Below are 24,395 nucleotides of genomic sequence, written 5' to 3'. Positions count from 1 at the left end.
TTTATATATATTGGCTTATAAACAAATAGAAAATCTCGGTAAATATTAAATTAAATTAAATCATATAAACGGCATTGGAAAAAAAGTGGCAGGACGCTTATTTTAAAAGAAAAAAACGTTTAACTTTGATAAGTAATTCCTGAGATACAACCGGTCAAAGTTGATCGGCATTTACAGCAAAGATATAAACAATAGGATCATAATTTTTGAACAGTCACCTTTTTATTTTTGTCCTCGTTCTCCTCATCAATTTTCATATCTTTAAAATACTTATAACATATATTATTATAATAAACACTATCGATATTACGAGTAGTCCTGTGGCCAGGGGGGAGGGTACATCTTTTATTCAGATGAACTTACCCAAGTTTTTTTCATCCATTTTGACCCGTAGAATACGAATTTTTTGGTAACATTTTTTGGTATTTTTTGGGCCATTCTAAGCAAAACATGTTTCTACAATTTTTTTCGTAGGATGCCTAGTTTTCGAGATAACCGCGGTTGAACTTTCAAAAAATCGAAAAATTGCAATTTTTTAACCCGAATAACTTTTCATTAAAAAATAAAATAGCAAGTCTGCTTACCGCATTTGAAAGTTTAAGTCAAATTATATCGGTTTTGATTATTTTCATTGCTAAAAATTTATTTTTTTATTGCTTAACAAAGCTATAAACACAGTGTTTCCCGCGCCTTTACATGCGTTTTAACGCATGCTTCGTAGAAATAGCCTCGATTGCACTAATTAGTACCTATTCTACCTACTCGTTCGATTTTAAATGAGAAATCATTGAAACCATCACTCACGCACTAGGTGTTTGTAGCTTTGTTTAACAATAACAAAATAAATTTTTAGAAATGCAAATAATCAAAACCGATATAATTTGACTTGAACTTTCAAATGCAGTAAGCAGAATTGCTATTTTATTTTTTAATCAAAAGTTATTCGGGTTTAAAAATTGCAGTTTTTCGATTTTTTGAAAGTTCAACCGCGTTTATCCCGAAAACTGTGCATCCTACGGGAAAACTTGTTAGAACAGTTTTTGCTTAGAATGACCCAAAAATTACAAAAAAATGTTTTGTTTTGCGAGAAATCTCTGTTATGTAATTCCTCAAGTTCTTAGTCAATAACAACCTTATCGACATCCGGATCAACTGTTACCCAAAAAATTCGTATTCTACGGGTCAAAATACATGAAAAAAACTTGGGTAAGTCCATCTGAAAAAAGGAGGCCGTTGTACCCCCCCCCCCCCCTGGCGACAGGACTAGAGGGAAAATTGCAAAAAATAGTAAAATTCCAATCAAAAATTAGGTTACAGAAAATGTAATCTCAAAGTTAAAAATCGGTATACGTTAAAAAATGCATTTTTCTATGGATGCTACCCAATGTGCAACTTCTCTCACTACTTACATACATTCAAAACGGACAATTTCTCAGGCAGTTAGAAAAGTCGGCCATTGCAGTGAGAAATATTTTTTCTCACGGGTTCACCGCCGGTTTACATACATATGATCTCCATTTCCATGTTACCATGCACAATACAAACACAATTATTTTTGTCAAACAAAATGTGTTGAAACTTGTCAAAACTTGTCAAAAATTACCTTTTATAAGACTGTTCAACTGTGAAGTATATTGTTAAATAAATAAAGTATATAAATATTAAGAATATTAAATACCTACGTGTATATATGTATTTTATTTCAATTTACGCATATAATATAACTAAATGCACCTAAATTATTTAATTTTGAAGTTTTAACTCTTGACAAAAACGCATCCATAGAAAAAGTACAGTGTACAACACGAGAGAAAATGACATATTTCTCTCTCGCTTGTTTTGCAGCACTCGCCTCGTGCCTCGGCTCGTGCCAACAAACTTCTGCGCTCATGAGAAATGTGTCTTTTTCTCTCTTGTTGTACAATATACTATTTCTCGGCTTCCCATAGAGCAATTTTCTTCATTCTTTTTTTGTTCCCAAGTAACTCAAGTATAGCCATCTAACTAACGCATTTAATGTCAAAGATGCTTTTGTTTTGTTACAATAAGTTAATTTATTTATTATAACAAAAATTTTTAATTTGTTTAAATATAGTTATTTTAAATAACTGGTGCGGAAATTGATACTTTCAGGCACGAGACTGCCATTGACCCGAAGGTGCTTCGGGCAAGCAGTCGAGTGCAAGGAAGACACTTTCCGCGTGAGTTAGGAACAATATTTTTTCTAGGGCCGTACGTTTGGAAAAAAGCCACACAAAAATAGTTATATCAATTTTTACTTAGAAGTGAAAATACACAAATTAATTCTTTGACAAGGTTGTCAAACCAAACTTTCAATATAATGGGTTATCACGACGACGATATTGGTTTCCATGACGACGATTCAAAACCATTGTCTGTTCTGACTTTTAAATAATATGTCAAGATAATTTTATTTCATTGAATTGTCGCCCTAATTTCATTAAAACATGAACACAATAAGATAAATTTGAAATAAATTAGTAAATAATATCTAAATATTAGTTTATTGCATGTATAATAATATATTATGATGCCATATTATAACTTATTTTACTTTCCCGCACGCCGTGCGGGAAAGTGCAACTTTCGGAAACGAAATGCGTGCGTGAAAGTGGCTCTTTTAGCACGGCCGTAGAAAAAAGATTGTTTAAATAATTATACAGCTTTCAAATGAGAATATTTAACGTTAAAGGTACACTTGTAGTATGTTTATCTAAAAAAAGTCTACAAACTGGAAAAAGATGTAGTTTTCTTTTCTTATAAATAAATTAATCTATTATAACAAAACAAAAGCAAGTTTGACATTTAATAATGCGTTAATTAGATGTCTCTACTCGAGTTACTTGGAAACAAGAAAAGAATGAAGAATATTTCTCAATGGGAAGCTGAGAAAATGCATTTTTTTAACGTATACCGATTTTGAACTTTGAGATTACATTTTCTCAAACCTAATTTTTGATTGGAATTTTGCTATTTTTGGCAATTTTCGCTCGTAATATCGATAGTTTTTATTATAATAATATATGTTATCAGTATTTTAAAGATATGACAATTGGTGTGGAGAAAGAGGACAAAAATAAAAAGGTGATGGTTCAAAAACTATGATCTTATTGTTTAAATCTTTGCCGTAAAGGCCGATCAACTTTGACCGGTTGTATCTCAGGAACCACTTATTACAATTAAATGTTTTCCTTTCAAAAGAAGCGTCCTGCCGCTTTTTTTCCAATACCGTTTTCACACTTTAATTTAATATTTCCGGCGATATTATATTTGGTTATAAGCTAAAAAATTGTTTGTAATTTTAAAATATTCCTGAGGCCGCTTTAATAGTCCAATTTCAATTCTGTAAAGTACATTAGATAGGTATAGTGCCTTTTTATACAAAAATCATAGATATTCTTATGTATAATATCACAAGAGTTATTTAATTATTGATAAACAATTACTTATCTAAAATTTTAGTTGAAAATTAAACATTTTGTTGAAAAAACCCGCATTGTCCGGGGAAAATTTTCGTCGAAGCAAATCGGGAAAAATACGTCTCTGTGCAGAATTTAATTACGGTGAGTTTTTATTTGGAGTTTTTGGTGTAAAGTTAAAATCTTTGGAGTTATAGAGCAAAAATTGAAAAACATACGATTTTCTGGCGCCATTTTGTTTATAAAAAAAGTAGCACACTATCTGCGGACTTTGCATACCTATATTATTAATATAATGGCTGGTAAATAACTTGTCCTTGTATTTTGCTAATTAGCCCAGAATAAATACAAAAAATTGAATTTTGCATCGTAGATTTAATAGTTATTTATGTACCAAGTCAGTAAAGTTACTCTTTATGGAACGAGTCTGATATTATGAGCAGAGCGAGCATAGCGAGCGAGGCGAATAACAGACGAGTTCGATCAAGAGTATTTACCAGAGGCGTGCGGTCCATGGAAGCGGGGGAAGCACCGCTTCCCTATTTATACGTCGATATAAGAAAATATATTATTAATTAACATTTAATAATCAAAAATTTTTCCCTAATCCAAGTAATCTACAAACATATTACCTAGGCAATAGGCATTAAAATATTAAAAATTAATCGCGTACGAACGAACTCAATATGCACACAATTCAACTGTTCGGTCCACTCCTGACAGAAGCGCATCTCAAAATCGCCGCTTGTCATGCAGTTGTCCCGTTTAAAAATTGGTCAAGGTTCAATAACCGCACCCACTAGTCGCGCGAAATTTGGTACCCTGTGGAAGCGATCGTCCTATCGCCTTCCCGAAAGTGAGATGCTCCGACTGTTACTGCTGCTAAGGGGTGCTTAGGTATTACATACATTCGCTTAAAGAATATTTCGATTTAAATTTTTTGCAGAGATTTTTCCTTTTACTGATCTTTTATTTGACATTTTACAGAAATCAAATGGTATTGCATTTTGTATAAGACAAATTGATGACTTTATTAATACGATAATTAAAAAAACGAGAGCAGTCTAAAAATATTTGGGATAAAACTGAACATATGGGGTTTGAACATGAAAGAAAAATTATGAAGATTGATAATTTCGGAGACAAAGAGACAGAGAAAACAGAGGAAACAAAGAGACCTTTTGATAATATTTTACAACAAATGAATTCTAGCTTTCAAAATTTTAACGATTTAAAATTTGTAGAATTATATATAATCTTAATATTTCTAATTATAATTCATCAAAATTTCCCACAGAGAAATTTATGTCACTACGATTAAATAATGAAATTTTTTTGATATCCCAGCTTTGCATTCTCAGTTAATTGTCATTTATGAAACAACTGACATTAATGATAAAGAAATACCCAGAAATCTGGGATTTCTTTATAACTACTGGTTTAAACAAAACAAGTCACTGTGTGAAGTGGTCAAGTTGTGTGAATTAGTACTACTAACTATCCCAGCCACAAGTGCATCAGTTGAACGAAGTTTTGCAGTATTAAGATGCATTAAAAGTTTCAAATTAAGAGTTTAAAAGAAATTCAACAAGCGAAGACAGACTTTGAAAGTTAGCCCTATTATCCATTGAAAAAGACTGCATTCAACAATTATCAGAATTGATAGGAGAATAGACCTCGACTATAAATAAGTGTCATTTTAGTGAAAGTTGTGTGTTGTGGAAAATGCCTCGAAGTATAATTTTTTTTTTTAAATAGGACTCTTCTTTAGAAAACCAAGCCCGGCGCGAGGACTCAAGGCCCGAGCTAGCAATACAGATCAATGATAGGTCACTAGTCACTAGAAATAGCGAGAATAGAGTGCCTCGCGTATTCACGCGTCACGGATTTAGTGTGTGAGTCCTTGTACCCAGGACGTCTCACATAAGTACTTTGCTGATAGAGAGCCCCTGCGTATCAGAGTGTTATCATTATCAGGTGGGAAGTGGCTCGACCCTCGACCCTTAAGAAAATATTTTTATATCCTTATTGAATCGCTTCCCCTTTCGAAAAAGTCACCGCACGCCACTGGTATTTACTGACGTGGTGCATACAAAATTTTATCGCCAACAATTTGATATTGGTTTTAACACTTACAATTTACAATTTTAAAACTAAATTTTAGACGTCATAATAATTTCATGACAGTGATGACTGATAATTTTTGCAAGATGGATGCTTTCGATTTTTAATAGAGAGTTATCAATATTGAATAATTACTAAATCCATAAAGTTTTAATTTATTTTATATGAATATAATTACAACAAACTATAGAATTTTCCTTTTTGACATAAACTTAATTGATAATATCGCCAATTGTGTACAATATCTTTAAGAATTAAAGTAAATAAATTTTAAGTTCACTCAAATACTCGCCATTCGATTACTGTCATCGACCACTTACATTCAATCTCGGTTAATTTGATTAATCGCGGCAGGTTAAAGTAAAATTGTTCTTTCAGTACAATAAAGTGTTACTTTATTGCCGCAAATAAGAGGAAATAAATGAAATCAAATTTTAACTTTGACATCCTGTATTTCGGTTATTATCAACTTTCGTACCAAGGTAAGTTAGCTTAAATCGACCTATTTTAACCTCAGAAATATAAGGTTAAGCTATGGCCCATTCGTTACCGAACACCCTGTATTTTTTTAAATTAAGCCAGTGTTAAAAGGGACTTACCTAAAATACCATGTGTCGAAGTAAAGTGTGCCCGATTGGAATCTTCTTTCTGGCTAATTTTTAGTGAGATGCCAATAGTTATACAGACAAAAGCAAATGCCATAACTATCATATGAGCCAGCTTTTTTTCTTCCCTAGTGTTGCCAAATGTAACGACACTCTCATGCCGAAATATTTGTACACCTTCTGCCATGCATAAAGCGAACTGAAAAAAAAATGTTAATTTAAATAAAATCCGCAAGGAAAAAGAATTTGCTTTAGTCTGAAAATGATTATAAATATACCATTAATCACAAATAATTACTTAAAATCGTTTATGGTAAACATATTTAATATAAAAATCCCGTTTTGGTTATATCACAGAACGTTTTAGATTGAAAGCGTTCATCATCAGATCTGTTAACAGATTTTACATGCTTGAGCCACCAAAATATAAAGGTGAAAACCCTTTAAACGCTGTACAGTTGTAGAAAATTAACATTATTATATTAAAATTAAATGTGAGGGGTCTAGATTCAAAACTGGACATTTCCACTTTATGTCATTACCAGTAAACTAAAAAAAAAACAATTTACAACTTTACTGTTCCCTATCTCAAATTGGAGGAAAAGTCCACTTTTGCATCTGAACCAATTCTTTCACACTGAATTACTTCTAGGAACTGTCCAATTTTGCTCTTTATCAAATTGTTAATATATGGATCTGTAATCACAGATTACAGAGGTGTATTCAACTAATTTTGACCATCATCATCATCATTCTCTTTGCCTTATCCCTATGCGGGGTCGGCTTCCCTAATTGCATTTCTCCACACAATTCTATCTTGGGTCATATCAATGTCAGTACCCTTTACCAACATGTCCTGCCTTATCGTCTCCCCCCAGGTCTTCTTTGGTCTTCCTCTCCTATTCCTTCCAGGAATCTGCACTTCAGTTATTCTTCGTATTGGGTGATTAACGTCTCGACGTTGAACATGACCAAACCATCTTAACCTATGCTCTCTCATTTTGGCATCAATTGGTGCCACACCTAGACTTCCCCTAATATACTCATTTCTAATTTTATCCTTCTTTGTCACTCCACTCATCCATCTAAACATTCTCATTTCCGCCACATGCATTCGTTGTTCCTCTTTCTTTTTCACTGCCCAACATTCAGTTCCGTACATCATAGCTGGTATTATGGCTGTTTTATAGAATTTTCTCTTCAGCTTCATTGGAATTTTTCTGTCACACAACACACCACTCGCTTCTTTCCACTTCATCCATCCAGCCCTAATTCTACTGCATGCATCTCCATCTATTTCTCCATTACTCTGTAATACGGATCCCAGGTACTTAAAACTATTGCTTTTTACAATCAGTTCACCATCCAAAGATACCATTTTATTTGTAGTATCTCCATCTTTAAATGAACATTCCAAATACTCTGTTTTTGTCCTACTAAGTTTTAAACCTTTTTCCTCCAGAGCTTGCCTCCACTGTTCCAGTTTTTGTTCTAAGTCTCTCTCACTATTTCCTATTAACACTACATCATCAGCATAGATTAGGCACCATGGAATGCTACCCTGTAGTTTCGCTGTTATCTGGTCCAAAACTAATGAGAATAAATACGGACTAAGCACAGAGCCTTGGTGCAATCCTACTTTTACATGGAATTTATCAGTCTCTCCCACACCTGTCCTAACACTAGTCGTTACTCCTTCATGCATATCCCTCACAATCTTTACATATTCACCAGGGACTCCTTTCTTATTGAGTGCCCACCACAGAATCTCTCGAGGAACTCTATCATATGCTTTCTCAAGATCAATGAATACCATATGAGCGTTTGTTTCTTTACTCCTGTATTTTTCCATTAACTGCTTTATAATGAAAATTGCATCTGTTGTTGATCTGCCCTGCATAAAGCCAAATTGATTCTCGGATATTTCGGTATCTTCACGTATCCGTCTATCAATTACTCTTTCCCATATTTTCATGGTGTGGCTAAGCAGTTTTATAGCCCTGTAGTTTGTACATTGTTGTATATCTCCCTTGTTTTTGTAAACAGGTACCAGTATACTGCTTCTCCATTCGTCTGGCATTTGTCCAACTTCCATAATTCTATTAAATAGGCCTGCTAGCCACCTTATTCCTGTCTCTTCCAATGCTCTCCATACTTCCCCAGGAATATCATCTGGTCCTACCGCTTTTCCTTTCTTTATTTTTTGAAGCGCTTGAGCCACTTCCTCGTTTGTTATTTTGGTCAACTAATTTTGACCAAAAAGTGGAAATGTCCGGTTTTGCATCTAAACCCCTCATGTAATGTTTAAAATAATCCTAGACTTTACATCAGGCAACACAAGACTCCCCCCAACATATGGGTTGCTAGTTCAGAAGGCAGAACCTCACATTACGGACTCTAGTCAAGTTAAATGGAGTTCCTATTAAAAACATTCGATATGCGGATCACCCTGTCATCTTAGCCCAAAATATTGAAGATATTAAGAAACTGGTGACCAGAACAGCGGAATATGGAAAAGAATACTGTCCAAGTCTTGCTACGCCACTGATAGCTAATAATTTTTCTTCTTCTACTTCTTCTTATATTGGGCCTCTTGACCTGTTCTTAACCGATTTTGAGCTTGTATTCGTAGCTGTGATGTTGATTGCCAGCTATATCGCTACCTTTTAAAGGGCCTTCCTATTGGTCTCTTGCCTGTTGGCTTTGAATCTCTGGCTACACGGGCTATTCTCTCGCTGTGCATTCTCGTCACTTGCTGATTGCACTCTCGTCTTCCCTGTTTTCCCCACCGTACTTTGTCTGGTATATGTTACTGAGATCTCTTATTTTGTCGTTCGGTATTCTGTCTCTCAGTGTTTTCCCAGTTATTAACCTCAACGTTCTTCATGTTCTCAGTATCATCTTGCTTTCTGCTGTGTCACATCTTGTTTCTATCGCTTACGTCATGATCGATCTTACACATGATTTGTATTGGGACCGTGCAAGTTCGGCAAAGCAACACCTGGTTTCTACGCTCCGCAACATTATTCGCACTTTTAATTATATTGGCCAATTATATTAGTCCTGGTTACTGGATAATTGTCAAGGCCATAGTCCAAAAAAATAATAAGAAGAAGAAATAAGATTCAGGTTGTTATTAAATCGTAAACAATTTTATGTAGTAAATAACTAAATTTACCTTTATATAATAATGGCATATCATATCAATATTGTGGAGCAATATATAATTTTTCTTCTTCAATGACGGCAGGTATGAAATATAGGTCAATTTGACAATTTCAATTGACAATATGAATTATTTAAGAAAGTTGCAATATTTCTCCGCTATTCTCGCACGATAGTTTCTCGTATGCCCTCCAAGTACTTGCACACCGCGAATATGCGAACTTTCCCTTCCAGTCGCATATTGGCTTTATTTGCTTGCTTTCAAACGCTCTCTTTAACATCCCTATAACTGCATATTTCGACTCCCAGATATTCGAATCTCGAGACTTGTTCAATTAGTTAGTTGTTAATTACTATTTTGCATCTTATGGGTTGCTTTGACACTACCAGGGATTTTGTCTTAGCTGTTGATATTTTCATGTTGTAGTTCTTCGCCACTATTGAAAGTCTGTGCCATTCGCTGTAGGTTATCCTCGTTATCGGAGATTAAGATTGCGTCGTGAGCATAACAAAGGATTTCTATTTGTTTTTCTGTCATCTTTTATCCTCTTTCTGTATAAAAGGTATATTTAAAATCCCTCAAAAGGGTCACATCAAAATCACATAACTAGTTTTCGACTGGTTTACCAGTCCCAGAAAACTAGTTATGTGATTTTGATGTGGCCCTTTTGAGGGATTTTAAATATACCTTTTATACCAGGATTTTACTGTTTTTTGTATTACATGATATACAGCCAACCACAGGAAAACTTTTTCCTTGTGAATTTTTTCTATAATTTTGTCCAATACCTACTAAATTAAAAAGCAATAGGCTCAAGCTATCCCTTTGTCGAATTCCGGAGTTGATTTCTCCTTCCGATGTTAGTTTATTCTCGACTTTTGTTCTGGTTTTGTTCTTCGTATTAATGTCTTTAATTACCCTTAATTTTTACTTTCATAGAAGAATCTACAGATTAACTGTCTCGAGCAAATTCCTCGGAAATCTCTGGTGTATGCATTCAAAAAATGTTTTTAACCATTGAAAACTGGTACATAACAAATATTCCTGTTAGTAAGTATTTAAAAGGTGGTTTTAGATACCTAATAGAAATTTAGAATAAATTTTCCCTGGCCGCTGATAGGCGAGGCACTAATAATTTGAATGTAGTCATGGCCGCTTCTTGGTTAGGGTTTTCACATCCCGCGTATTTGTAGTGAAAAAGTATCTTGTTAGTACAGTCAAACCCGCTTATTAGAGTACCGCTTATAAGAATATCCCGGTTTATGGAATAAAAATTCGAGGTCTCGAAACGTTTTCCTTTACTCCTTAATAAATTTATCCGTTTATTGGAATATGATTTAGTAAGATATTACCGCTTTATAGAATATTCTTCATGTCAACGAATAAACTTTTACCTACAATTTCCTAAAAATTTAAATTATGTCTGGTATTATGGATTGTCGACAAAGGCCTCGAAGGCCTATAGTGCTGTTTAATATATTTTTAGGGTTTGTCAAGTAATACACTTTATTACTTTATTACTTTGTTATGAGTACGAGTTCAATCGTTCGCCGACACAGGTCATAAAATAGTTTCATTTGTCTGCAAATTTCTTTACATGTGTGGCAATCCATTAGCCTGTTATAAAAACATTTTTAGAAACAGTTAATCGGCTATCCTAACCGCTCGTAGGTAAGAAGTTTTCTGGAGCGCCAATACAATGGAAATTTTTCTAATTTTTATAATTTAGAGCAACAACTTTTATGTAACAAAAAAAAACAAGTACAATTACCTATTATTTTTCAAGACAAACTAAGTAACTCTTTTATATGTACTTTAATAAGAAAATATTTACACATCTACATATTGTATTTATTTCATATTAATTCCTATATTCATCCACATTATATAATGCAATTTGATCTTTAATAAATAAGTACCTAATAGTTACACTACTGTATTATTGACATAAAAAGACCTAAAGCCATATACATAATATTAGTCCTGTCGCCAGGGGGGGCACAACGGCCTCCTGTATTCAGATGGACTTACCCCAGTTTTAATTATGTATTTTGGCCCGTAGAACACGAATTTTTTGGGTAACAGTTGATCCGGATGTCGATAAGATTGTTATAGACAAAGAAGTTGAGGAATTACATAACAGCGATTTCTCGCAAAACAAAACATGTTTTTGTATTTTTTGGGCCATTCTAACCAAAAAATGTTACTACAAGTTTTTTCGTAGGATGCATAGTTTTCAAGATAAACGCGGTTGAACTTTCAAAAAATTGAAAAATTGCCATTTTTGAACCCGAATAACTTTTGATTAAAAAATAAAATAGCAATTCTGCTTACCGCATTTGAAAGTTCAAGTCAAATTCTATTGGTTTCGAATATATGCATTGCTGAAAATTTATGTGTTTATTGCTAAAAAAGCTATAAACACATAGTGTTTCCCGTGCCTAATACATGCGTTTACATGCATGCTACGTAGAAATAGCCTCGCTTGCACTTGTACCTACTCTACCTACTCGTTCGATTTTAAATGAGAAATCATTGAAAGCATCACTCCAGCACTAGGTGTTTATACTTTTGTTTAACAATAAAATAATAAATTTTTAGCAATGCAAATAACTAAACCGATATACTTTGACTTGAACTTTCAAATGCGGTAAGCAGAATTGCTATTTTATTTTTTAATCAAAAGTTATTCGGGTACAAAAATTGCAATTTTTCGATTTTTTTAAAGTTCCACCGCGTTTATCTCGAAAACTATGCATCCTACGAAAAAATTTGTGGGAACACTTTTTGGTTAGAATGGCCCAAAAAATACAAAAACATGTTTTGTTTTGCGAGAAATCGCTGTTATGTAATTCCTCAACTTCTTTGTTTATAACAATCTTATCGACATCCGGATCCACTGTTACCCAAAAAATTCGTGTTCTACGGGTCAAAATACATAAAAAAAAACTTGGGTAAGTCCATCTGAATACAGAAGGCCGTTGTACCCCCCTGGCGACAGGACTATATACATTTTAACATAGTATGTACTATCATTAGGTATATTCGGTACATTTATTTCGGCTAGCTACCAACGATCGGTTATTAGAATATCCCGGTTATAAGAATATTTTTGCTTGGCACGAAGGCAATTCCAATAAGCGGGTTCGACTGTATTCGAGTTATCGACGCATTTATTGTTTAAGGTTTTCAACTCTCGCGTATTTTATATAGTTATTGTGTCTAGCTAATAGTTTAAAAGCTACATGTTTCGCAAACGCTTGCTATTAATCAATTTTATTTATAGTAAATTAAACCTCCTTGGTTCATGTGTTATTAGTGACATTTATAACTGTAACAGTGCTCTCGTGTGGTGTGTAGCGGACTAGAGTAAATTGGACATTAAATCGGCGGTTTAAATGTAAGATATTTACGTTAAAACTTTGACCAGAACTCAACTTAGTTATAGCACTCCAGGGTAATAAGCTAGAAATAGACCATGTTCGGGACACTCAAAGATCCAGGTAGCTGACTACTTTTTTAGTTATTTCATACCTATAGGATGAAAACCTACCTCTTTCCTGTCTAGAGTTCGCGTCCGTTTTTTAATTATTAACAATTTAGTGGAAAAATCTCGATTTTTTCGATTTTTTGCACTCCATTCAAAAGCTAAATAGTTGAAATAAAATTACAAAATTTAGTTTTTCTAGAACAATAAAAAACCTTCAAAATGCCGATTTTTGAAAGTTAAAAAGTTAATTTGTTGCTACGCAAACTGCAAAATAAGTGAAAATCCTTATTTGCTAATAACTTTTACTAAAACTGCCTTAGAACTTTAGTGTTTCACACAAAGTTGGGTATTGAGGTACTTAACAAACCCTCAAAATTTGAGACCGATCCATTAATTAGTTTATGAGTTATTCTAATTGTTTATCCCAGAGACCTTTATTTTGCAATAACATAAGACAAAAAATAATAAAGATAGGGCATTTCTGCGTATGCCAAATGAAAGTAGAAAACTGATGATTTCAAAATATACTAAAAAAAGATAAAAAAATTATCTAATCTAGTCAAAAATCCTATTGCCAATTTTGTGAAATTTTGTAGTTTATAAACATTTAGAATAACAAAAAATTGAAGAATCTCAGATGCAGAATCCACCAATTTAATAAATTAAAATGGTAGAAAACTGAGATTTTTCGTGTTTGAAAGTTCTTACTGGTACATCCTTAATCTGCGACTTTTTTAATTAATAAGACAGCAGACGACGAATATAGAAAACGAAAGGGAAACTATCACATTTCGCTTTCATTCGTCTAGGAAAAACGGACAGCAGAGGAACTTTCAGTACTCAAATCCGAGTAAAGGAAATAAAAATAATAAATGATGGTTTTGCTTGTTTTCGATTCAGAGGGTTGCACACCAGCTAGACAGGCCCTGTTTCTACCCTTTCAGGCGTCATCAGTAGCTTTCCAAAGTGTGCCCACCTCTGAACCGAAAAATAGCTCCACCATCATTTTAAAGGAAATCTGAAAAATAATTCAAATTTCCCATCAGACGCGATACAGCGACATCTACTAAAAAATTGAAGAATCTCAGATGCAGAATCCACCAATTTAATAAATTAAAATGGTAGAAAACTGAGATTTTTCGTGTTTGAAAATTCTTACTGGTACATCCTTAATCTGCGACTTTTTTAATTAATAAGACAGCAGACGACGAATATAGAAAACGAAAGGGAAACGATCACATTTCGCTTTCATTCGTCTAGGAAAAACGGACAGCAGAGGAACTTTCAGTACTCAAATCCGAGTAAAGGAAATAAAAATAATAAATGATGGTTTTGCTTGTTTTCGATTCAGAGGGTTGCACACCAGCTAGACAGGCCCTGTTTCTACCCTTTCAGGCGTCATCAGTTTAGAATAACTTTAAAAATATTTTCCGTAGAAAAAATCATTTTACATATTAGACAAGCTGGCATTTTACACGAATTTTTAAAAATGTAGTTCAATTGGTTACTAGTCGTGGTAAGTGAAGGAGGAGCTGGGAGCCAACAAAAATGCACGAGTTCAAAAACTAAAAAAGGCAACTTAAAAAACTAATATCATTTTCTCTATCTCGGGATCTACTGAATATATCTTGATCGATCTTTTTTTAATTTGTATGTAATTTTTCTGTACATTACAAATATGCATTTTGTCTAGACATTTATTAATTAATAAACAGTCTAATTTGTTTAAACAATTTTTGAAAAAATAATTTTTTCCCAAAAATCCATGATTTTAATCATACTATCGTTATTAATCATAGAAAAAGTTCAGGTATACTTTAATAAATAAATTATCTTCAATAAATAATTATCTAATAAAAATCATTGATTTATTAAAGTGTACTTTAACTTTTCCTATGATCATTAATGATACTATGATTAACCTTAGGATGACCAAGCGGGGGAAATTGTGACCCCAGCGTATGTTGTTCTTTAAGAAATTCGAAAGTATTTTTAATTTTTAACTCATTATGTTTTTTATTTGACTTTAATATCATTCTAGATATCCTCATATTTTGGAATAAAAAAATTCCCTATATTTTACGAATATAAAATATATTCCGAAGTTGATGTTTAGTAAAATACCGTCTGTTATGTGTAATTCCTAGTAGTTTTACGCTAATGACGTCGACTTTGCAAAGTAACAAGACACTTACTCCACATACACACTACACATGACACGAATAGGTACTCATGTTGTGACTGGCTTAATGACATAAAGTCCATGCCATAAAAATAAAAAAAATCTTCTGGTCATTGTCATTTTTGACATTTTTGACATGGGGTCATTTCCCCCCCCCCCCCCTTGGTCATCCGTGTAACAAAAAAAGGTTGGTCATCGGAAGGTTAAAATATAGATTTTTGTAGAAAAAAATATTTTTTCAAGAATTGTTTAAACAAATTAGACCGTTTAATAATTAATAAATTTATAAACAAATTGCATATTTGTAATGTACGTAGAAATTACATACAAATTAAAAAAGAAAGATCAAAATCCATTGAGTTGATCCGGAGATACAGAAAATTAGATTCGTTTGAAATTGCTTTTCGGTATTTTAACTCGGTGGATTTGTAGGTTTCCCCTAGTAATCGTTTAACTTACATTTTTGAAAAATTGTAGAGGGTGCTGTGAAGGTACAATGTTTGTGCAATTTTTTTATGAAATAATACAAATCCCATTCTTTAAAATGGCAATAATGAGATTCCTTAATTATTATAAACAAATGAGCTGTGAATTAAAAAAATATGGCTAACTTTGTCCCCAATCAACCCAGGCTAAATTGTTTTATTTGAAAATTCGTGTTAAAATACTATATTTTCGAATATATAAAATGATTGTTTCTACGGACAACATTTTTAAAGTTATTCTAAATGTTTATAAACTACAAAATTTCAAAAATTTGGCATTAGGATTTTTGACAATATTAATTATTTTTTATCTATTTTTAATACATTTTGATACTATCACTTTTCTACTTTCATTTGGCATACTCAGAATTGCCCTATCTTTATTATTTTTTGTCTTATCTTATTGCAAAATAAAGGTCTCTGGGAAAAACAAATAGAATAACTCTTAAACTAATTAATGGATCGGTCTCAAATTTTAAAGGTGTATTAAGTACGCCAATACCCAACTTTGGGTGAAACACGAAAGTTCTAAGGTGGTTTTAGTGAAACTTATAAACAAATAACAATTTTCACTTATTTTGCAGTTTACGTAGCAGCAAATTAACTTTTTAACTTTCAAAAATCGGCATTTTGAAGGTTTTTCAATGTTCTAAAAAACTGAATTTTGTAATTTTATGTCAACTATTTAGCTTTTAAATAGAGTGCAAAAAATCGAAAAAATCGTGATTTGTGCACTAAATTGTTAATAATTAAAAAACGGACGCGAACTCTAGGCAGGAAACAGGTAGGTTTTCTTCCTATAGGTCTACAATAACTAAAAAAGTAGTCAGCTACCTGGATCTTTAAGTGTCCCGAGAAAATCCTTATTACTCTAGTATAGACAATAGTAGCAAATATAGTAATGAAATTACATATTTGTTAATTCTCGTGTTCTGATTCCCCACGTTATTGGATGATCCTTCGAATTGTAATTTATTAAATTGCTTATTACGCTCTAAATTTTATTAAGATTGCTATCCTAATTTGTTGTTCATCTTCCTACATTTTTGTCTAACAAATCTTTCGTTTATTTCTGCCATTTTTGATCGTAATTTTCGAACCTGATTTTGAACCACTTTTTCTGCAAGTAACTTCTACCAAATACGTCTAAAAATGAACGTCAAAAAGAAAAATTTTCTAATAAATGAGAATCTTCTAATAAATGGAAGCAATTTCGAATGAGTGGACAAGTATGCATATCTTGGAAAAATGATTATTTCTGTTCTATGTGAAAATAAAGAAGGCTAGAGCAAAATTTCAACAAAATAGGGAGAGTGCTCTGCAAAGAGATTTAAAGTTGGAGCTAAGAGTTAGGTTGGCGTAGTGCTACGTTTTTCCGACTTTGTTTCATGAGATGGAAACTTGAGCCTTGAATGCGACATCAATAAAAAACTGAATCATTCTAGATATGGCTGTATAGATGAATTCTGTAAATATTGTGGACAAAGTACGTCATAAACAAAGAGGTTCTGAGAAAGATAAATACAGGAATGAAAATTTTAAATAATCAAAACAAGAAAATTGGAATATCTCGGACATATTCCACGTAGAAAGGGATGCAACTTGTCCCAACTGATTATGCAGGGAACGATCCAAAGAAACATAACGAAATGTAGAATGTCATGGCCGCGCAACCTGAGAGAATTTTAGGGATGTACATTAAACGAACTTTTCAGAGCAGACGTCTCTAAAGTCCGAATAGCTATGATGATTGCCGACCACCGTCATGGAGAAGGAAGAGGAAGAAGAAGCTCTTGTTTATGCTAAAACAAGAAAAAGACCCAAATCATGATAATAGAATACTGCAACGCGAAATAGTCAGTTATATTAGTCACTTAAAATATCAGTATTACAAATCACAAAAATAGGATTTATTAGTCATTTTAAACAACGGGACATATTAAATATAATCTTAATCTTCTTGATCGTATCTAATATATTTAGTACTTTAATGAGTTTAGAGATAATGATTTGGAATATTGTGATAAGACAATAAGCTCAAGATAAAATATTTCGACTTCAAATAGATCCTAAAAGGAGACATAAAAAAATGGTTTGGGATAAACTTTATATGTACCGGGTGGTGAATTGGAAAACGGGCCGTAGGAAATAGTCCATGTAGTGAGACCGCTCCCGTCTGAAAAACATTTCTAATTCGGTTTCTCTGCGGATTCATATTCAAAAATGTCCCCTTTAAACAAATCTGAAGGGTGCCGGACGGAATTTTTGGGCAGAATTTGTTTAAACAATTTTTTTTAAACAAATACATAAGATCACCTTTTATTGTCCCAAAAAATATATTTTTAGGTTTTTTGGGTTATTATAAACAAGAAAGGTATCTTGTCATTTTTCTTAAAAATTGACATTTTTTGGAGTTATAGGCGATTTAAAATCTAAAAAATGCGAAAATACGCATTTTCAAGGCTTAAAAACTCATATTTAAATTAGTATTTTTAAGGGTGCCCATAACTTGAATCAAATTTTAAACATTCCTTTTCAAAATTCCGAAAAGTAATCGGGTCTAACTTCAATTTAGACCGTAGTTTTTTAATTGTTAATTATACATGTCCATCCGATTTTTTGACCGGTGCGGCGCGCTCTATTTCTAAAATCTCCTATTTTTCTCCGAAAAATATTTTTTCTAGATTCCTTGGGACATTCTAAATAAAATAAGTTTCTTGACATGTTTCTCAAAAGTTACTGGTTTTAAAGTTATAAACGATTTAAAATGCGAAAATGTGTTTTTTTGTCTTTTTCGGATTTTAAATCGCTTATAACTTTAAAACTAGTAGCTTTTGAAAAAGATGTCAAGAAACTTATTTTATTTAGAATGTCCCAAACAATCTAGAAAAAATATTTTTCGGAGGAAAATATGAGATTTTTGAAAATAGTGCGCGCCGCACCGGCAAAAAGCCGGATGGACACGCATAATTAACAATTAAAAAACTACGATCCAAATTGAAGTTAGACCCGATCACTCTTCGGAATATTGAAAAAGAATGCTTAAGCTTTAATCCAAGTTATTGGCACCCTTAAAAATACTAATTTAAATATGAGTTTTTAAGTCTTGAAAATGCGTATTTTCGCATTTTTTTAGATTTTAAATCGATTACAACTCGAAAACTGTCAATTTTTGAAAAAAATCACAAGATATCTTTTTTGTTTAGAATGGCATAAAAACCTAAAAATATATTATTTGGAGCAATGAAAGGTGATCTTATGTATTTGTTTAAAAAATTGTTTAAACAATGTCTGCCCAAAAATTTCGTCCGGTACCCTTCAGATTTGTTTAAAGGGGACATTTTTGAATATGAATCCGCAGAGAAACCGAATTAGAAATGTTTTTCAGACGGGAGCGGTCTCGCCACATGGACTAAAACTCAATGTAAAATTCTAAATTGTTGAATTCCTGCTTCCCTAATTATTTTGCATCAAAAGTCATGAGAAAGTATTTGTAGAGGATTAAAATCTCTATTAAAAACAAAAGTTAAAATTGTTCTACGATTTAAACAGAGTCCAACATTTTGAAAAATAAAATACATTTGCCATGGGCAGACTGCAATTGCGCGCAGCGGTCAGGGTTCTCAACAGGGTGTCTAAGCCAATGGTGCAATTGCGCGCACGTATTTAAAAAGGTATGCTGTGATTGCGCGCAAAGTCGTAAATTATAGTAAACGGAAGTTTTATTTACTTCTTATTCGTTTTGAACGGAAATTTTGCTAATTTTAAAAAATTAAGATAATAACAAGTGAATACTACATTGAAATAGTTGTGATAAAAAAAACTAAATATGTAGCGTTTCTTTTATAATTAATATTTATTGTATTAAATAATGTACATATGTAGACATTTAATTTGAACATGCCTTATAACATTTAGTTTTAACAAATTCTATTCTGGATATTTCTTTATTTTTAAATTTCTCTATCAAATTTGTTACACATTTTAATGTTCTTTCATAATTAATATTTTTAATTTTTTTTGTAAATGTAAGCTATTTAATTGCACATAAGATCCTACTTGAACATTTTTTAATTCATTTAAAAATACAAAAATATTAGGATGCGGAGAATAAAATCTTTTGTTAAAATGGCTATGAAAAGATTCACAGGCGTTGGTAATCCGTTCTCGACTTGGGCTACATGAAGCCCACATCTCTGGAGGAAATCTTGTAGATTCAGAAATGTAATTCTCCGTTAAATAATCGCAGAAGGACGTTATACGGGTATCGTTGGGGGCTTCAGCAATCAATTCTTCAACGAAGCATTCCGAAACATCGGTACTATCTAAATATATGAGGCCGAAAGACCATAACGTAACCATTTCCCCAACTCACTGTCCTTGTCGGAATACTCTCTTTTGAGTCCAATATTCTGTATTTTCCTCAGCCAAGCTTGGCCGATGTGGAGTCTGCAGCCAGTTATCTTTAGCTGGGGCCAAAAGTTTCGGCTTACTTTGTGAATAGCTTCTTCGAAATCACACACAATTTCACTGGGATTTAATGTCAGATTCTTGCTATCACAAGCAGATATTACAGTTCTGAACACTTGCTCATAAGCTTCTGTCTTTTTATTTTTTATAAGTGCAAAAACTAATGGCACATAATGTCCATTACGAACCACGTGAATCGTGAATAACTGCGTGAAGAATTTTGTGCATTAGAGTGTAGAGTACCCCAGGAGGTATTTGACCGCTGCGCGCAATCACAATATACCTTTTTGTTTACCTGCCTTAATCCTTCCCTTGCGCGCAATCACAGCAACCCTCTTAAAGGTAAATTTCAGTACCCCAGGAGGTATTTGACCGCTGCGCGCAATCACAACCCACCCTTTGCCATACCTTAGTAAGTGTGTAAAAGTAAGGCCACACGTTACTATTTCTGACAGTACGCAAACTATTGATTGAATAAAACATCTTTATTATTACTACTTTCTCCTCAACTGAGAACATCTTTTCGACTTTATTGTTTTTTAAACAATAAAAACGATAAAATAAAAATACTGACAGTTCAAAATATTGTTATACTACATTCGCTCTCGCGAGATTTTTTTGACACGTTCGGAGTAGGAAACATACAACACAAAAATTCCTTCCTCACACTATTAACTGCTAAAATCAACTCAAATCAACTTAATCTTTCATTAAAAAAGAAGAATTATTAGAAATAGTGGGAGTGTCTACTAATCTCATAAAATTTTGTGAAGTTTATTTCTACAAAATATTTTTATTTTGTACAATAAATAATTTTCTCATTTGTTATCAAGGTTTATGTTATTTTTATGTCTGTTTACTATTAGAGGAAAGGATGCAAATATGGGCTACCCATTTTGTTTTTCTTTGTAAAAAAAGAATAAAAATTCTATTTTATTTCCAAAGGTACGTAAGAATACGTACATTTAGTTACTTATAACCTGCCCAAAGTCCAAATTGATTAAAAAATATACAACTGTTTTAAATGTACAAATAATGAAAAATTGTACTTTTGCGCCGTTTGAATAATGATCCTAAATATGGGCTACCCCGAAAAATGTGTCTTAAATTTGTGTGAAGTGAGATAAATATGTGACAAATATATTTTAATATCTAAAATACAAAAAGTCCATTAAATAACTCATAGGCTAAAACTATTTGCAAAAGTCACACACATAGGTATTCTTCTTTTTCGGCCCCAGCGCACTCGTTATGTGCCCAAAAATGACACATGAAGCACTTGACCGATATTTCACCAAGATTATCCTCTGAAAAAAGTGCTTCGCAAAACATACACGTTACGTCAGCTGCGTCTTTTGGAGGCTGTGTAGAAGGAAAGTCATTGTAATCGCTCTCATCATCTGCAGGCACATATTCCTCCTCATCATCGCTACTAGAACCCGATTTCTTTTTTTGGTCCTTTGTGACTATGGTAACCTGCTTACGTTTTCCTTTTTTTATTTCTTTTCCTTTCCTTTTTTCTTTGCCTTTTCCTACTTCGTTTTGCCTACACTGCTACATTGGTCTAAATATGGGCCACTAGCCCATATTGTAAACACGCTTGCTTTGCACAACAAAAGAAGTTATGTCTAAAAGCAGACAATTTGAAGAAAACTCATTAGCATATATCAAAGACTAATAATAGAGCTTCAACGTGACACAGATGTTTTTTTAAAATTCGTGTTTATTTTTAAATACTGGAATTTATCAACTTACCCGAAAAAGTTTTGACACTCACACCAACCGACAAACAATTATTATAAACTGGGAAATATCTACCACAGTGGCGCCATCGCTACGGTGATAGTTTAACTTCGTCAAATACCGTTTGCAATAGTCAAAATGTAGAGATCTGCAACGAATAGCTGTGAAACCCACCTAGCCCATATTACAAAACCAGCCCATATTTGCAGCCTTTCCTCTAATAATATTGGATATAAGCAGGTGCGTTCCTGCGTTGGTTTTGTAGTAATTTCTAAATTTCCAGTCACTTCTGACAACTGAACTTTTCAAAAAAGAAATTACTAACGTCAGTGTCAAAGTGAATCTCGATAGAGCGAATAAAGTATAATCATTGTTTATTTACACAATGGTCTAGTTATACAATGGTCTAGTTATACAATGGTATAATGTAATAATTTCATTGTGACCGAAGGCAACCTTATACACATTCTTGCACTGTGTGTGGCCTAGATTTGGCAAATACTTTGATAAAATTTATTATATTTTACAAAATTATGGAATGTGTTTAATTCGTAGAATAATTTAAACAATTGTTTTCAATAAAGATTGCAATCCTCTACAAAGAGAAGGTTCCCATTGTTTTCAATCTGGTAGCATGTCGAGTAACATACATATTTTAATGTTGTTTTATGTGCTATTAGGCAAGCCGCACACCAACGAAACATGAAACGTAAAACCTGAAACATACAACACGTTTCATGAAAATAAAACACGGCTAAACAAATCTTAAAGTCCGCCTACCAATGAAACGAGTGTGATTCATGCTCATAAAACATTTTTATTTTCGGAGAGTTTCATAAATGGCCGGACGTTTATTTATTTAGCAGTATTTTATTTCCATGAACGTGATTTACGTTTCATGTTTCTTTGATGTGCGGCCTACCTTAGATTGAAAACTTAGTCTTTTTCTCTACAAATAATAGTTTCTTATGTCTTTTGATGTAAAATAGGAAGAATGTAGAATGTAGGGAAGCAGGAATTCAACAGTTTAGAATTTTACATTGAGTTTCCTATGGCCGGTTTTCCAATTAACCACCCTGTATATACATTTATTTCCATTTTTTTTTCGACTTTGCATAGAAAAAATTGAAACGCAGCTTTATTTTTAAAATAAATTTTAATAATGAATATTTCAATTATTTTTGACAGTTCTCATCTCTCAAAAATGTATATAATATATACAGTTTATCTCAAACCCTTCTTTCAGTGAGCCATAGTTTGTCGAATTCGCTCTAACGCATTAAGCTCAACGTGACAGAAAAAAACGCAGTATATGAAACGTATAACATAATGTACATAGAACTTCGAAAATTATGTATTTGTTGAAGGGTATTTCCATATTAAAGCCAATTATACTTATAGATGTATAACTGGCTGACAATTACAATAATATAAATGGATAACCAATCCATGATAGGAATAGAAATAATTTGAAACAATAGTAATCTATCGTGACTTTCACAATGTTAACAGGTAAAATGACAATTATTGTAATTCCATTTTAGGTTAGTATTTTTGTCAACGACGTAAATATAAATATTTTATGTCATTGGTATATTCGGACATTGTATAGTGGAATTTTATTCTCTGTTTATTTATTTTTTTCCTTAAACTATTTTAAATACGTATTAATATGTTGGCAAATATTTATATAAATATTGATATTTCTATAATAGACAAGGCGAAAACGGCGGGTTCGTTGGAAAAAATATTCCCATAAGACTTTTTTGCATTATAACATTCGTGAGACATCCCAGAATAAGGTTTAAGAAGTCGCCCACGCGGAAAGTGTTCCAATTTTTTTTTAACAATTTTTTTTTTGTTCAAATTGCAAAAATCAATATTTTCGGTCCGGACTAATTTTTTTTTAATTTTTTGGACCAATCTGGACAAAAATATTTGTTATAATTTTTCTCTAAAGTTAATCTTTTTCGAGTTATAAACAATTTAAAATTAAAAAAAAAAACGAAAAATTGCGATTTTTAAGGCTTAATAACTCGGTTAAAAGTTATTATTATGAAAGTCAGAAAGTGACTAAATCAAAGTTTAAAGCCCCCCTACAAGATCCTGAAGAAATTTTTGTCATTATTTTGTTACTAAGCTATTATTAAGATCGTAAGATCGGATTGACGCGGCTGTAAATGTGAGTGCGAAAGAGATGCCATTCCGGCAGTCCAATCGTGCATCTTACTCGCACTTACAGCCACGTCAATACGATCTTACCGCTCATTATTATTACTAATACACAAAGCATATTGGTTGCTTTGGGTAGGAGCGGATACAAAAGAGAGAGCAAAAGAAGGAGTTGGGATAATAATTTCACCGAATAGACTACAACAAGTTATAGAAGAAACATATGTTAACCAGAGAATATTATCGGTGAAAATGAAACTGATGGACGAAGAAATATGGACAATAATAACAGCCTACGGCGTAAATGAACATGCAAGAAAGGAAGAGAAAAATAAATTTTTCGAGGAGCTCCAAATGTAAATTGATAATGGGGAAGAAAACATAATTGTAATGGGAGATCTAAGCGGTAGAGTCGGAAACAACAACAGCGGAATAGAGGAGTGCATGGGAAAAGAAGGAGAAGAAATACTAAACAGAAATGGTGAAAGAATAATAGAAATATGTATGGAGAACAAACT

At 32.7% G+C, this 24,395-nt stretch overlaps 1 protein-coding gene across 1 annotated transcript in view; it reads right to left on the bottom strand.

Moving 5' to 3' along the window:
* LOC114331600 (probable transmembrane reductase CYB561D1) overlaps positions 1-24,395 on the bottom strand; it is a 44,567-nt gene that overhangs the window by 5,974 nt on the left and 14,198 nt on the right. Inside the window, exon 2 of the mRNA XM_028281202.2 lies at positions 6,164-6,368. Within this exon, the coding sequence (XP_028137003.2) occupies positions 6,164-6,368 (205 nt within the window). The remainder of the gene's footprint in view (positions 1-6,163; positions 6,369-24,395) is intronic.

The sequence above is a fragment of the Diabrotica virgifera genome, chromosome 2, assembly GCF_917563875.1.
Source record: "Diabrotica virgifera virgifera chromosome 2, PGI_DIABVI_V3a".
NCBI classification, from domain to species: domain Eukaryota; kingdom Metazoa; phylum Arthropoda; class Insecta; order Coleoptera; family Chrysomelidae; genus Diabrotica; species Diabrotica virgifera.
Note: the sequence above shows the minus strand (reverse complement) of the source record. Positions and strands in the feature narration are given on the sequence as shown.